Source organism: Mustela putorius, unplaced genomic scaffold (assembly GCF_011764305.1).
Source record: "Mustela putorius furo isolate JIRA1106 unplaced genomic scaffold, ASM1176430v1.1 tig00537248_pilon_pilon_pilon, whole genome shotgun sequence".
NCBI classification, from domain to species: Eukaryota; Metazoa; Chordata; class Mammalia; order Carnivora; family Mustelidae; genus Mustela; species Mustela putorius.
Window position 1 is genome coordinate 4,322,770 of NW_025422387.1, and position 14,931 is coordinate 4,337,700.

Genomic DNA, 14,931 nt, shown 5'->3' on the forward strand with positions numbered 1-14,931 from the left:
CCTGTGTGTCGTCTTAATGCAACTGAACGTTTTCTATTGGCAGGAAGTACAAAAGCTAAGTTTTGTTTTTCCCCTCATCTTTATATTATGGATAGCTTTCAATTTAATTTTATCTGGAGAGGAAAATACAAAAATGAAAATGAATTTCCCACCATTTCTTTGAGAGGGGCTGGTCCAGACTGGGGGTAGCACATGTACACACAGGTCTGAGAGCCCTTGTTCTACTCGAGAGCAGGGCAGCTGTCCAGCCGCTGGGGACCCAGCTGAGTGTCTCCCACCGGTAGTGCAGTTCGAGCGTCAGGAGGATCACTGGCTGCAATTAACTGAAACCTGTAAAATATACAAACCTATTACTTAATAAAGGTGCTCCCCAGAAAGCTTATTATTATTATCAGAGGTTACTTCATCGTTAACTCAGGCTTCTCAAAGTTGCTTTCAGGCTGGGGGGAGGTTGCAGTGGAAATAAGCAGTCGTCCTGCTTTTCCTGTGTAAACGATTTCAGGTCAGCCGGACGAGGCAGAAGCTCCTTAGATGAGGGCTCGAAGCAGCACATGCAGAAGTTGAGATCAGAGAGTTATTGTTAACTTCTGTGTGATTATGGCAGTATTGTTATAAAGTCCTTCCGTATTAAAGATACACACTGAAGTTAGGGTGAAATGATAAGATGCCTGAAATTTGCTTTAAAATACTTGAGGAGGGACGGCTGGGTGGCTCAGTTGGTTAAGCAGCTGCCTTCGGCTCAGGTCATGATCCCAGGGTTCTGGGATCGAGTCCCGCATCGGGCTCCTTGCTCGGCAGGGAGCCTGCTTCTCCCTCTGCCTCTGCCTGCCTCTGTTTGCCTGTGCTCGCTCGCTCTCTCTCCCTCTGTCTCTGACAAATAAATAAATAAAATCTTTAAAAAATAAAGAAATAAAATAAAATACTTGAGGAAAAAAGTAGTGGGGTGCCTGGTGGCTCAGGTCATGATCCCGGGGTCCTAGGATCGAGTTCCCCATCGGGCTCCTTGCTCAGCGGGGAGCCCTGCTTCTCCCTCTCCCTCTGCTGCTCTCCCTACTTGTGCTGTCTCTCTCTGGCAAATAAGTAAATAAAATCTTTAAAAAAGGGGGGGCGCCTGGGTGGCTCAGTGGGTTAAGCCTCTGCCTTCGACTCAGGTCATGATCCCAGGGTTCAGGGATCAAGCCCTGCATCGGGCTCTCTGCTCAGCAGGAAGCCTGCTTACTCCTCTCTCTGCCTGCCTCTCTGCCTACTCGTGATCTCTGTCAAATAAATAAATAAAATCTTTATTAAAAAAAAAAAAGTGGGGAGTACCTCAATGAAGCAGGGCGGGCACCTGTCAGTAACTGTCAAACCCGGGACGAGGTACAGAGATTCGTTAACAGTCCTCTCTCTACTTTCCCTTCGTGTTTGAAAATATCCTCAATAAAAAGGTAAGTAAAAGATAGAAATTCAGATGAGTGAACCCTAGAACTTGAAAGTAGGGAAATGCGAGTAGATCTGCTCTGTGCGTGGCTGGTAGACGCGGTCCAGAATCCGCAGAAAAGGTCCCTGGGGGAGTGCCCGACACTGCACCTCGTGACTCTGCTTACTCACCGGCATGCCAGACTCTGCCGCTCTCTCAAACCTCCCTGAGACTGTATTTCTTTCCTGGGTAAAATGGGGGCAGATCGGCCTCTCCTTCACTGAGGGGCTTACATGCATGAAGAGAAGGTGGCAGAATGCCAGGCATGCAGTAGGTGCTCAATAAATGTTAGCAAACGCTGTTGAAACATGAAGTTTTCACATCACCAGTAACATAAGTCTTTGAGTTCGTATCTATTTGGACTTTTGTTGTTGTTCTTTTCTCTTTTGAGCCATTTATTTGAAGAGTAAATGCAGTCCGTGTTCAGGGCGGCAGTGCGCGAGTCTGGCGCCCCCTGGAGGTGGGCAGCATGATGCTCAGGGCCCGCCTGCACTCAGGGTCAGGACAGACTGTTCTGGTTACTGGCTCCCCAGAACCCGCAGCAGGTGCTTCATTGGTATTTCCTGATGAATGAACGCATGAGCCCACACACCCCACGCACCACTATGCTGGAGCGTCTTGTGGCTGTTACAAGCCGTACCTGAGGTCCTGAAACTTGCGAGCGTTTTAAAACTACAGTCCTGTGGTGCCCTCGCCCGCCCGTTCCCACCTGCTTTCCTGGCTGGGGAGGACTGAGTTTCCACTGTGGAGGCTGGCGCTGTGTGAAGCCGGCTGCCGGCTGAGGTGTCCCTGCGTGTGTTCCGTGTCGCCGGTTTCTCTGCAGTGATGGGCAGTCATGCTTCAGAGCAGTCGCCGTCATCCTGAGTCTACAGTTCACTGCCAAACCACGGTACACTGTGGAAGCGTCTGGTTTGGGAAACCTCCACAGATCTCAGACTCCCGACCCAGCGCCAGCTGGCAGGGCACAGGCTGCTTCTGTCCCTGTGCCTCGCATCGGTGACCGATGCGCGTGTCACCCAGAGGGCAGTTGATAAGGTCTCTTCCACACCAGCTTTATTTCTGACTACACTTCCCCAGCCCAGATTCGGACAGAACGGCATGCGTGTGAGGTAGCACGTGTGGGATGCGAGACCTTCCTGGATCCACGTGAGCATCTCCAGAGACAAAGGGGTCTTCACGTTTCTGCCTGGACGAGCATGTCTAAATTACCTCGTTTTCTTTTTCTTTCTTTCTTTTTTCTTAAAGATTTTATTTATGTATTTGACAGAGAGAGACACAGAGAGAGAGGGAACACAAGCAGGGGGAGTGGGAGAGGGAGAGGCAGGCTTTCCACCGACCACCGAGCAGGGAGCCCGATGCAGGACTCGATCCCAGGACACTGGGATCACGACCTGAGCCGAAGGCAGCTGCCTAATGACTGAGTCACCAGGTGTCCTGTTTTCTTTTTCTGAAATGTGTGTGTGTGTGTGCGCGCATGTGTGTGTGTGTGCGTGGTCGATGGTCCTTTGTTGCTGAAGCACCGCTGCCCTGTAACGTCGTCAGTTTCAGGCGGGCCGCGTGTGCAGATGGTTCAGCCACCAGGATCAGCGTGGTCCCCAGCTGTCCCCTTCCCCCGTTGTTACAGTATCACTGTGTTCCCTCTGCTGTACTCTCCGCCTCCAACACAAATGTGGAACTCAGGTTTGTATCTCTTAATCCCCTTCACCTGTGTCACCTTTTTTTTTTTTTTTTTAATTTGAAATAGCTTATTTTTCTAGAGCCTCTGCTCTTCTGGTTCTAGTACTAACAGGTTGTTTTTAAAAAACAACTTTCTTCCTGTAAACTCATGCATGCTTGTAGTGAATTAGGTACCATGTACAAGGAAAACTAGGAAAGTTTAAAAGAAAATCGTTGGGAGGTTGCTGTTGTTAACTTGGCGTGAACATCGGTGCAGACCGCTCGTGGAGGGAGAGGCAGGAAGGAGAGAACTGGGGTGCTGCCCCGCAGGCTACTGTTTTGCATCTCGTTTTTCTGGGATTAGGAGCAGAAAAAGAAACTGAAGTGGAGTCCGTGATTAAAACCGTGTCCTTACCACAGCGGGGCTGCTTCCTGAAAGGGTTTCTCTGTGGTTGAGAAAAAGGCTCATGAGAACCATGGAGAGGTCGGCGGCACGGTTTTCTGTCCCCGGGGTCTGGTGGCCCTGTGACCGGCCTCCTGCACCGTGGTGACCCCTGCAGGCGTTCTCTGGGTCATGGCCCGGATCCAGTCAGGCGCCCAGGCTGGGCTCTTATGGGAAGTGCGGGGCTGGGCTGGGTGTCGCTCACAGTGGCTGTCTGGCTGTCGCTGGGCCTTGCTGAGTGTGCTTGCGCCTCCCCACGGAGAGGTCGCCTTTGCTTTGCAAATGATGGAACAAGACTGGCTGTTTCCTCCCCATTTCTAATCTGAGCAGCAGAAAGGAGTGTTACAGAGGAAAGAGTGTTTCTGCATGAATGCAGTGTCCCGGGCGTGTTCTGAGGCTCTCGGGGCTGGGCTGGCTTTAGCGGAGGCTTCTAAGCTGTCCTGGCCTTGTCCCTTGGAGAGAGCCATGGGTGTGCTCTGAGTGGCCACTCAGAACTTAATGGTATTTACTGACGTAAAAATATCTGAACACCCAAAGGCTATAAACAAATGACGGCCTGTGACGGGTGTCACTTGTCCTTTGATTTGGCCCTTGCTGGCTGGCGGCTTACACCAGCCTTTATGCGTCCTGTGCAAGCAGAGCGCCCTTCGATCCTAGCCACGCAGCTTTGGGCTGCTATCTTCTAGGACTTGCTAACACACGGGAGATGTGCTTTTGGCCTGTTCTAAGACACTGCGAGAATAAGATTTCTTTGTAGCTGTGTTATACACGGAGACCAGAGCAGTGTGTGTAGCTGGACCCAGGCCTGGGCCTTCTGGAGGATTCGGCTGACTGGGAGTGGGTCTGAGCCAGCCAGCACCCCTTCCCCTCCGGTGGTTCTCAGGCCCGGCCGCCACGGGGGAGCACTGCGCAAGAGCAGTCCTTTACTGTGTGCTGGAGGCAGGCGCTTTGGGATGCCAGCGCCTTTCCATGGTCCCTGCAGAGATCTTTGCTCACAGCCATGCCTCTGCTGAAGATGGAAACCCTGCTTCCAGAATTCACCTCAGATCCAGAGTGAGAACCGCCCCCCCAGCCTCGGTCTCAAGGACTTGACCGGGGGGGCCTGTCTGCATCAAGGGTTTGGGGCATTGGGTGCTTGTCCTACACAGCTTTGTGCCCCCTTCTACGGGATCTGATCCATCTTATTTGCGGGACCTGGCCTCCAGTGATCGGCTTCGGGGGTAGGGAAGGATCTCAGTCAGCAGAGCTCTACAGTGGGACTCCTGGGAGGTGCTTGGCACACCGAGCCCCTGCCTGTGTTAGCATTCGGTGGGGGGAGACCGTGAGCGGGGACACACATTTCCTGTTTGCTGATTGTCGCCAGGGGCAGTGACGACATGGGCGCGGGGCCCCGTGAGAAGGAGCCCGTGGGACGAGCAGACCTGAGCTCCGGAGGCGGTGGAGGGAAGGGCTGGTGGGCAGGTGGGGACCAGGTCCCCCGCACCCCAGCGGTGAGGGCGTGCCAAGGTCCGTTCCGTTTAACCGGGCTGAGGTCGCTGAGGTCCGTTCCGGTTGTGACGACGGAGTCCCTGGGCCTGTAGGAGCGGCGTCTTCCTCTCAGCGCTCTGCGCCTCCTTCGGCTTGGCGAGTAGCCGTTGCCCAGCCAGCGTTTATTGAACGAAGGCTGAAGATCAAGTCCGAATGCCCAGTGCCGGCGGCTGGGGCCTGGCTGGGGCCCTGAAGACTTGTCTCTTCTCAGCCGTCAGACGAGTCTGGCGTGCCGGCGCGGCCGTGGGGGGTGGCCTGTAGAGAGACGCAGCGGCTTCTTGATTTATAATTTAAATTTTGAGGTAGTTGTAGATTCACAAGCGATTGTAAGGAACTACAGTGATCCCGTGTGTCACAGCCTCACAGCCGTGGCATTGACTCTGTCCGGATCCAGGAGGGCGGATCCCGTGCCCGTGAGCCTTCTTCCTGAGGTCCTTGCCCGACCACTCAGCTGTCTCCATTCCTGCCGCTGCCCCTTCAGGAGTGTGGTGGACACCGGCTCCTCGAGCGTGTGAGCCCCGGGCTGGCTTTCTGCCCTCAGCCTGGTTCCCTGGAGTGTCCTGCAGGTTGCCACGTGTGTCAGGCTTCCTTCTTTAGGACTGAGCGGTGTTCTGTGGCGTGGATGGGGCGCGCTTGGTTCGGCCGGCCGGCCCCTGGTGGATGATGGCTGCGTGGCTTCGGGGTTTGGGCTGTCACAAATGAAGCTTTGTTGAACATTTGCGCACAGGGTTTTGTGTAAACACAAGTTTTCATTTCCCCAGGGGTAAATGCCCAGGAGTACAGTTTCTGGATCGCATGGTAGTTACATGTTTAGTTGTTTTTTTTTTTTTTTTTAAAGATTTTATTTAATTGACAGAGAGAGGTGGGGATGCAGGCTCCCTGCTTAGCAGAGAGCCCGATACGGGGCTTGATCCCAGGACCCTGAGATCATGACCTGAGCTGAAGGCAGAGGCTTAACCCACTGAGCCACCCAGGCACCCCTTCATGTTTAGTTTTAAAAGCAGTTGCTGAGCTGTGCTCTTGAGTGGACTAGACAAAGGTTTATGTTTGTTTGTTCTTTCAGCTGGCTACAATAGAAGGAAAGCCTCTCGTGCAGCGGCTCCCAGAACTCTGCACTACACGAGGGCCCCAGACTCTCCCTGCCGGCTAGAAGCAGCAGGAGAGGGTGTTTCTGCTGCACTCACGTTGTAGCGTTGAGCTAGAGGCTCAAGTTTCTGTGGGAATTTAAATCCCGTTTTAAGGCAAGCCGAATTTTTAGGGCCCTGGCCCAGCTCGTGGGTGTGGAAGGTACCCCGTGTCTGCTGTGCGGACCGGGGGCCAGGGTGCGCGTGCAATGGGTGCGCGGGGGCAGACCGCTTCGGGAGCAGGGCTGGCCCCCTGGGTGGGCTTGGCCGGAGCAGGAGGCCGCGCAGTGGGAAATCTGCACCCAGACTGTCCGGAGGAAGGAAGTCGGCGAAAACAGCCTGGGTGCGGCGGCAGCAGATCTCCAGGGGGAAACGAGGTGGCGGCTTCGGGCTGCTGGGAAGCTCCGAGCACAGCGCGCAGGACGGTACCCCGTGGAGACCTCAGACCCGCGTGGTACGGCTGCCAGGGCAGGCCGTGGTGGCGGAGGCTGGTCGCCAGCCAGCACGGGTGGCGGCCCCTGTGTTTGGGGTTTTCTTTAAGCATAGCTTTGCTGAGTTTTATTAGGAATGCTTCACCTTGTCTCAGACCCGTCCGCTTCCCCTCACCCTTGTGGTCTGGGGCGCCACGGCTTCCTCCCAAGTCACACGGGACAGGCAGATCAGCCCCAGCCTTGGATCTGGAGCCGGGAGGACTCCCGCTGTCCTCCGAGTCGAGGAGGAGCCAGAGGTGGGCGTGGGAGAGCGAGCAGGGTCCCTGTAAGCGGAATTCATTCCTGGGGGCGTCAGGCTTTCGTGTTTGATCTCTAAGCCTGATGACTGAGCCTGGATTGACATCATGCCAGCTGGTTCTCCGCTGTTAAACGTGATTCCCTAACTTCCCGTGGAGCCGCAGAAACGGGTTTGGAACCGATCTAGCCCTGAATGCGCACAGCTGTTGAGCTCTGCTAGCGCAGGGAGGAGGAAGGCGTCCCAGCCCCCGCGCGCTAGTGAAGCAGAGAGCCTGTGCAGGTCACACGGCCGCCCGTCCGCAAGCTGTCGGAACGGAAGTGGCTTTGCACTGGAGAACAGGGAGCTGGGTCCACCCTGGAAACCCAGAGGGGCTGGAGTCTGGGCCGGGAGTGGCCTGCATATGGTCTCAGGGTCTCGGCCGGGGACGAGGCCAAGGGAGGCAGATGTGGCAGCTGTGTGGGGGGTGGGGGTGGGTGTCAGGAGCCCCGGAGGACGCGTCAGTGAGCTGACACTCGTTGGTTCTCATCGTGCCGTGTTCCTTGCAGACGCAGAATGTTCAGCTCAACAAAGAAATGACGCTCGCCAGCAACCGGAGCCTGGCAGAAGGAAACCTCCTGTACCAGCCCCAGCTCGACGCCCTGAAAGCACGTTTGACCCAAAAATACCAGGAACTCCAGGTTCTCTTTGAAGCCTATCAGATAAAGAAGACCAAATTAGGTAACTTTTCCAGGGTGATCCTTGCAAGAATAAAGAGTGGAGGGAAAGGCACGTTTGCAAGCTGTTGGGCTGCCGGGAGGGCGGCGCTCCTGTGGGAAAGTTTCAGACGGAGACCCTGGCTCGTGCCACAGAGAAAGCGGACTTACAGAATCATTCTGCCTGTTTAGAGAAGAGACTGAGCCACTCTTCAGACAGAATTTCACCTTGTCCAAACAGCCCAGAGAAGTCATGTTCTGAATCATGCTGTTTACCAGATGTCTCTCCTGTGGGCCAGGCCCTCAGGGTTAGTGTTCAGATGTGCTCCTCGTGGGGACATTTCATCTTAATGTCACACTTAGATTTACGGTCATCACGGAGCTGTAGGAACAGAGTATGGGGTCGTGCGTGCTCTGCATGGCTTTCCGGGACGCGGCAGGAAGGGAGGGGTACAAGCCCGCCCTTCAGGGAGGCGGACGGGAGGCCTGGGACCGGGTCGCCCTCAGTGTCTGTGCCACCCCAGTGCAAGCTCGGAGGCAGGCCCGACAGAGGGGTTCTTTCCTGGCTCGGAGGACGTACGTTGTGATGTAATTGGTAAAAAGCACCTTGGGAAAAGTTGTTTGGCAGAACCTACCTGAAGGAACCCTGTGCTCACTCTGACCCAGCCAGTCAGGCCCGGGTGTGCCGCCGGCAGAGACGGACGGGCCCAAGGGTGCTCCTGGTAACTTTGCTGGTAAAGCTGAGTGTGGAAAGCGCCTACATGTCCGTGTGCAGAAGGCTGGGTCTGTGAGTTCTGGTCTCCTCACAGTGGACACTGAAGGAGGCGAGGGGGTCTCAGGTCTACGGTGTGGGGGGGAAGGAGCCAGCACAGAGCTCGCCCTGCGATGTGTTCCCGTGAGCCTCCCAGCCAGGCAGGACCGGGCGTCGGGGCTGCCTCGGGGGCAGTCTCTGCGAGCCGGCCTGGGGAGCCTTTGTGCGTGTTCTGTATCCTGACCTGGGTGGTGGTGCTTGGGGTTTATACTGTCAAGAAAACTGAGGTCCTGGGCTTAAATTCCTCCTGCTCGATATAAGTTACCACTCAGAAATGATTACAGCCAAGATCTGTGTGGGGCGGTTCCTGTCCCCTCACATGTTGGGTGACAAGCCTCTGTAGGGCCAGTGACATGGGGTGTGGGATGCGTGGCGCAGCCCCGAGTCTGTCCCGTTTTGTCCTGTGTGCTCCTTCCTCCTGGATTTTAAGGCCTTGCTTCCTAGAAAGCCGGCTGCTACCTTCCCAGTTAAAGCGCGCCCCTCTTTGAGAGGAGGGGGGCGCGGAGTCTGGGGGCTGCGGCCCGGCCACCCCCTCCTCTCATCATGCCTCTTGCTTCTTCCAGACCAGCAGTCTAGCCGCGCTTCCCTGGAGACGCTGCTGGCGCTCCTGCAGGCCGAAGGGGCCAAGATTGAGGAAGACACCGAGGTAAAGCCGCCAGCGTGGGCGGGGGGGGGGGGACGGGGGGGACGGGGGGGGGCGCCCAGAGCACAGTTGCCAGGGTCTGGGCCACTTTGGGAGCTTATGGGCGGCCCGTTGCTCCGCAGCAAGGGGGCGGTAGTGGGTCCGGTGCGCCAGCGGCGGGTGCACACCGTCCTGTGAGTCCCGCTGGCCGGGCCGGTGGCCAAGGACCGTGGGCTCCGATCCGCGGGTGCGGCCGTGGAGCACTCAAGGTTAGAGCCTCACTAAGGGATACGGCCTGAGTCAGGGTCAAACGTTGCACAATCCTAGCAAGCTGAGGTGGGCGGCACGTTGCCAGGTTCGGCCGCGTGGTCGAGTTCACCGCTGGGCTTGGGTGGGGGCCCTGGTGGGCACGAGCCTGCCTTGGGTCCCCTGAGCCTGTAGGGGCCGTGTCTGTGAGGCTGCAGCCGGCGGGAGGAAGGAACCGGCTCCGGCTGGCTCGGTGAGAGCGTGGGAAGCGGGTAGGCTGGTTTCCTGTGCGCCTCGAAGCCCAGCAGCTCGGGGCTGAGCCCGCTTCCTCTAAGGCTGGCTCCCCCTCGGGCCTGCCGCCGTGTGCAGCTCGTGGGGCGAGGCCGGTGGCCTGGACCAGCCGCCTCTTTCCCCTTCTCTCTTCAGGGGGCTGGGGGCCGCCTCTGAGGCCCGGGGTCTGCGGCGGGGAGCGCGCGGCGGGTGGGACCCGTGGGCGGCCGGGTGGGACCCGTGGGCGGCCCGGGTGGGAGGAGCTGGGGCCGCCTCTGCCCGGGCCGTGAAGGGAGCCTCCTTCCCTGGGGGCCGACCTATCCCTGTAATCCGTTCTCCTGCCGCTCTCAGAACATGGCGGAGAAGTTTCTGGACGGAGAGCTTCCTCTGGACTCCTTCATCGATGTCTATCAGAGCCAGCGGAAACTGGCCCACACGCGGAGAGTGAAAATCGAGAAGCTCCAGGAGCTGGTGCTGAAGGGGCAGAGACTTCCGCAGGCCTCTGTGCCGGCCCCGCTGCTGCCCAGGGTGCCGGTGCCGGAGCCGGTGCCCGCCGCCCCCCTGCCCTACCCTACCTCAGAGGCCAGCGGGCCTCCCTCCATGCTACCTCGGCGCATCCCCCCGCCTCCGCCTCCGGTGCCTGCAGGACGCTTGGCCACGCCATTTACCGCCGCCATGGGCTCAGGACAGGCGCTCCCGTACCCGGGGTCCCCGTGCCCGCCCCTGCCCCCCCGTGTGGGCCTGCCCCCCCAGCAAGGATTCTCCGCGCAGTTCGTGTCTCCGTACCCGCCCGCTCTCCCCCAGAGACCCCCACCGCGGCTGCCGCCACACCAGCCCGGCTTCATCCTCCAGTGAGCCTCCCCCGTCCTGCCTGGGAGGCCGCACCTGCCGCCGGGCCTCTGCACGCACAGGCGGTGAGGACTAGGGTGCCGGTGCCCTGGGCCAGCGCACCCCTTTGATTCTAGAACTAGTAGGTCAGCGGTAAGTAGCCATAGGACCTGGTTTGGTACCGGAGGTGGTGTGTGCAGGGCGTCCCCCGCGGTCGCGTGGGTTTGTTTTCGGTATGATTTCTAAGTCTCGAGCGTTGATGGACTTTGGGGAAGAGCGCTCTCCCTCCCCACCTGGAACCGGGTCCTCCCCTCGTGGGTTCATTTAATGAGCATGTTCCATCGTTTCTGCTTCGTTTGCGAAAAGACTGGGCCACGCGGGCTCGCCCACCGCACGCTGCTGTCCCTGGTCAGGGTGGGCCAGGTGGGCCGCCCGGAAGGTGCTTACTGAATCTGGGGGGCAGGGGTGGCCAGTCCCCCCTCCCCCAAACCCGGATGCTTTGAAGCCCCGTGCGGCGTCGGCGCTGGGCCCACAGCCAGGGCGACTGGCAGCCGGGCCGGAGTTGAAGGGTCTGAGCTGGGCCTTGCACAGCGATGAGCCCTGCTCCCCTCTCCTCCGCCGCGGCCCCCCCTGACTGTTTCTACAGAGAAATACCCCCCCAGTATTTTTACTTTGTCTAATTTTCCTGTTTTATATTGGCAAAGAAAACTTTTTGGACACAAGACCATTCAGGGAAACTTTATAAAAATGCACATATTCTTTTGAGCAGAGTGAAGTACAGAAGTGAATGCCATTTCCTTTTTTTACAAGCAGTGTATGGTCTCCTGTGGGTGCCTGTGCTGTGCCTTAGTTTCCCCCTGGTGCCAGTGAGGGGCCGGCTCGGCTCCCCTGCAGGCCCCCAGCTGGGCGGGTGGAGGGGCAGCTCCCACGAGCGACTTTGTTCCCCGAGAGGCTTGGTCGGGGTGCTGCTGGCAGAAGCGGCCTGCCCCACCGTGGACCAGGATCCTCGTAGCCGGTCTCTTCCTCGGCGGGGGCCTCCGGGCAGGAGGGGGGACAGAGGGACCCCAGCAGCTCTCCGCTGCGCCCAGATCATCGGATGGTGCCAACAGACTCACGCTCTGCCACACCCCGCGCTCTTCCCGGCCCTTTGGGGTCTCACCGGCCCAGGTAGCGGAACGGCGGCAGAGCTCCACAGGGTCTGTCCCAGCAGGCCGGGGGTGAGGCCACCACGCTTTGGCTTCAGTGCCCCTGGGCAGGGACACCCCTGTACTGTTGCTGAAATGCCCCAGGGGCTGGCTTACTGCCCTGCCAAGTGAGCTCGGTGTGGATGTGGGGACAGCGCTGCCAGGGCCGGGGCTGTAAAGCTGGAGGAGCCTTCGTAATAAACGGAATGAGCTATGGGCTTGTCCTGTATTTGGTTCTAGACGCTCCGTGATCAGTTGCGAGAGGGAGGTGGACTTGCGTCAAAGTGTCTGCCTGGACTGGGGGCCCTAGCACTCGTGGAGCGTTTTGTGCTGCTGCCCGCTCCCCCCAGCCCGGAGTAAAGGGCAGAATGGGGGGAGAGCGGGTCCACAGGGTCCCCACTCTGCCCTGGGCCTCTGGGCTCAGTCTCTCAGGCCCTGTCCTGCGGATCACCAGCACAGACGGCACTGCTCAGGGAGACTCAGGCCCTTGACTGCTTGTTTCAAATGACAGAATTGAATGGGGGACCTTTTGTTCTGGAGCCCAGAGCCCCCCGCAAGGTCCCAGATGGAGGTAGGTGCTGCTTCCCTCTTGAGGCTGGGAGGGGGACCCTGCCTCCAGGGCTACACCCCGCCAGCCCCTCAGTGCCCCCCCCCCCCCCGTCCCCCTGGGAGGGACTTTCCTCACTGCGTGCCCCGGAACAGGAGCGCCAGGCTCAGCTTCCCTGCCGCCGCCGCCGCCTCCAGGGGGGGCTGCCAGCCCCTGCCCCTCTGTGCTCCAGGAGGACATGCGAGGGACACCGCTGGGGTGGTCCTGGGAGGAAGAAGGCGGCTCTGCCTGAGGAATCTGTTTGCTCTTTTGAGTATTTGGGTCTGACAGTTGCTCTTTCCCTGGTGGCTGCTTAGGAAGCTTCGAGCTCGATTTGTAGCCTTCTGCGGGGGGCACTCGCTAGGTGGGACCGTGCGCTCCGTGGCTTCTCACCAGCCCAGCGTTGTCTGATCCTGGCCTCCCCACTCCGGGCCGCTGTGTTTGGGAGGAGGGGGGGGCACGGTGGGGAGCTGCAGCGTGCAGAGGCCTGGCCCCAGGGCTTCCAGTGGCAGGTTCGCTTTGAGTCGGGCTAGCAGTTCTCCGGATTGAGCGAGTGTAGTCCACGCGGGGCTGTTTGCGCGGTGTGTATGTGGCGGAGCCGGGCCTCTTGCATTGACGTCGTTCTGAAGCACTTTTCCCTTACAAATGAGAACCAGGCTCCGGCCCCATCGTTCTGTTCAGGGAGTTGCAGAGCACTTCGACAGCCCCACCCCGACCTCCCAACCAGCCTGGAGCGAGGCAGGGTCCCACTTCACCCCATGGGAAAGCCAGGCCCAGGGAGTGGGGCTCTTGTCTCTCTAGCCTGCATGGTGGCGCTTCCACAAGTGCTGGGGCCCGCGGGGCAAGGGGGCGCTCGCTGTGCGGGCAGCGCACCGAGGCCGGGAGCCGTCAGCAGCCCCAGGGACAGCGCGGCCGCACAGCCAGCTGTGCTCTTGGGAGCCCGGAGGCCGGGGAGGTTCTCGGAGGGGAGGCTGGGTGTGGCTGCACCAGTCAAGCCTGACCGATGAGGAGTCGGGGTCACCGCCACTGCCCCAGCCGGGGGACATTCTTAACTGCTGGGACCCCGTGGTCACTCCTCCCCTTCACAAAACAGCATGGTTGCGGAGCGGGCTGGCGGAGCGGGGAGGCCGGGGCGGAAAGCCCCGAGCCAACGACTCACCACACTGGCGTCCGTCCCAGGACCTCAAGTCCCAAACCTCCCAGGACGCAGGCCAGGGCACTTCTTGGCAGAACCAGAAGCAGCTCTTCCGTGGTTCCAAGCGCTCTGTCCCCTGCAGAAGCTAAGTGGTCTCCCAACCCGTGTCCCACGTTCTGGCTCCGGAGAAACGCACAGCCCAGGCGCGGCCCCTCACTGGAGGGCGGTGGCAGCGGTCCACGTGCGTTTTACTGCCCATCGGCCTCTTCCAACAAGGAAATACTAAAGGCAAAGCAGAAAAGCTGGGCCTTGTGCCCCCCTCCAGAACATGGCTGGGATTGGACCGCCGGGAGGCAGGGGGACAGGGAAGCTTCTGGGGCCCACGGTGCTGGTCCTTTTCTCTCAGCACTTCCCTGGAGTCGGGGTGGGGACTCAAAGAACACACGTTACAAATCCTCCAAGTGGGACTGCCACTAGGCGGCTGGGAGCGGGCGCTGGGGGGTGGGGAGGCTTCCTGGGGGCACAACGTGCCTCTGGCTTCGAGAATGGCCCGCAGGCGTCCTAGTTCCCAGACTTCTGGTGTCTGAGCTGGGGAGGCCTTTAGGAGGGTGGGCTAGACTGAGCGGAGGGGAGCGGTGAGGAGGGGGTGGGCGACGGGCAACCCGCAGAACAGGGCCTCAAGGGCAGAAGAAGGGGCATGAAAACCAGGAATAGGACGGTCACCACAGCTGGGAGAAGAGATTCCGGGAGTGACAGCAGCACAGCACCTGTGCCGGGCCGCACCGCCCGGCCTGCCACCCCCCATAAGGGCCATACTCTGTGCTCCGCCCCCGATGCTTTGCAGGGAGGCGCCCTGAACCAGGGCTGTTTTGTCCAAGACCACCCTGGGCCCATCGGCAAGGACTCTGTGCCCCAGGAAGGCTACAGATAGGGGACATCTTGCCCAGGTCCCTGGCAGCCAACAGGGATTTGTTATTCATTAGTAACCTCAGACCTTGAGTTCAAAAGGCAGGGGAGGTCCTGCCCAGACACCCTCTCCAGGGGCCCTGCTCCCCAGGGTGAATCCAAACTCATGAAGGAAAGCTCTAACTCCGGAAATTACAAATGTTCCATATATTTCCTGAAGGCCCATGGCTCAGGCCTGCTCGGTTCTGGCTGGTCCCACGAGTGCCCGCTGCAGAAAGACTCACGTCCCGGAGAACTGCCGAGATCTCTGATCCTTTGGGTTCAGCCAGGGCTGGGGGCCTCAGGGACACTGAACTTGGCCATGGGGCAGGGGGCTGCACCCCCTGGAGGCTCTTGAGCCAATTCGGGGTGGCCACACAAGGCCCAGGCCTGCCCGCTAGCCTCCCCACTGGGATCCTTCGGGAGCCTAGTAGTTTACGAGCTGAGCCGGGAGTAGTTGTCGAGCTGCGGGAGTCAAGAGGTGAGGGGCTCAGTGGGCGTGGCCAGGCCCCCCCAAACCCTCCCTCCCCTTCGCCCCTGCGTCTGTCCCTTGAACCAGCCTCCCAGCCCCCCTCTTCCCCTTGCCGCCCTCCTCCCCATGTTACTGGCGGTTCCCAACTTCCCCAAGGCCCTGTGCCCTGCAGACTGGGGAGCAGAGAGACAGACCACACACAG

General features: G+C 59.3%; 2 protein-coding genes across 2 annotated transcripts in view; one reads left to right on the forward strand and one right to left on the reverse strand.

Annotated features, from left to right (window-relative positions):
- The window catches only part of VPS37B (VPS37B subunit of ESCRT-I), a 26,107-nt gene extending 14,303 nt beyond the window's left edge, over nucleotides 1-11,804 (forward strand). The window contains exons 2-4 of the mRNA XM_004753153.3: nucleotides 7,483-7,654; nucleotides 9,004-9,086; nucleotides 9,930-11,804. Of these exons, the coding sequence (XP_004753210.1) occupies nucleotides 7,483-7,654; nucleotides 9,004-9,086; nucleotides 9,930-10,433 (759 nt within the window). The 3' untranslated portion in view covers nucleotides 10,434-11,804. The remainder of the gene's footprint in view (nucleotides 1-7,482; nucleotides 7,655-9,003; nucleotides 9,087-9,929) is intronic.
- The window catches only part of HIP1R (huntingtin interacting protein 1 related), a 28,940-nt gene continuing 25,138 nt past the window's right edge, over nucleotides 11,130-14,931 (reverse strand). Inside the window, exon 32 of the mRNA XM_045073515.1 lies at nucleotides 11,130-14,721. Coding sequence (XP_044929450.1) covers nucleotides 14,692-14,721 — 30 coding nt within the window. The 3' untranslated portion in view covers nucleotides 11,130-14,691. The remainder of the gene's footprint in view (nucleotides 14,722-14,931) is intronic.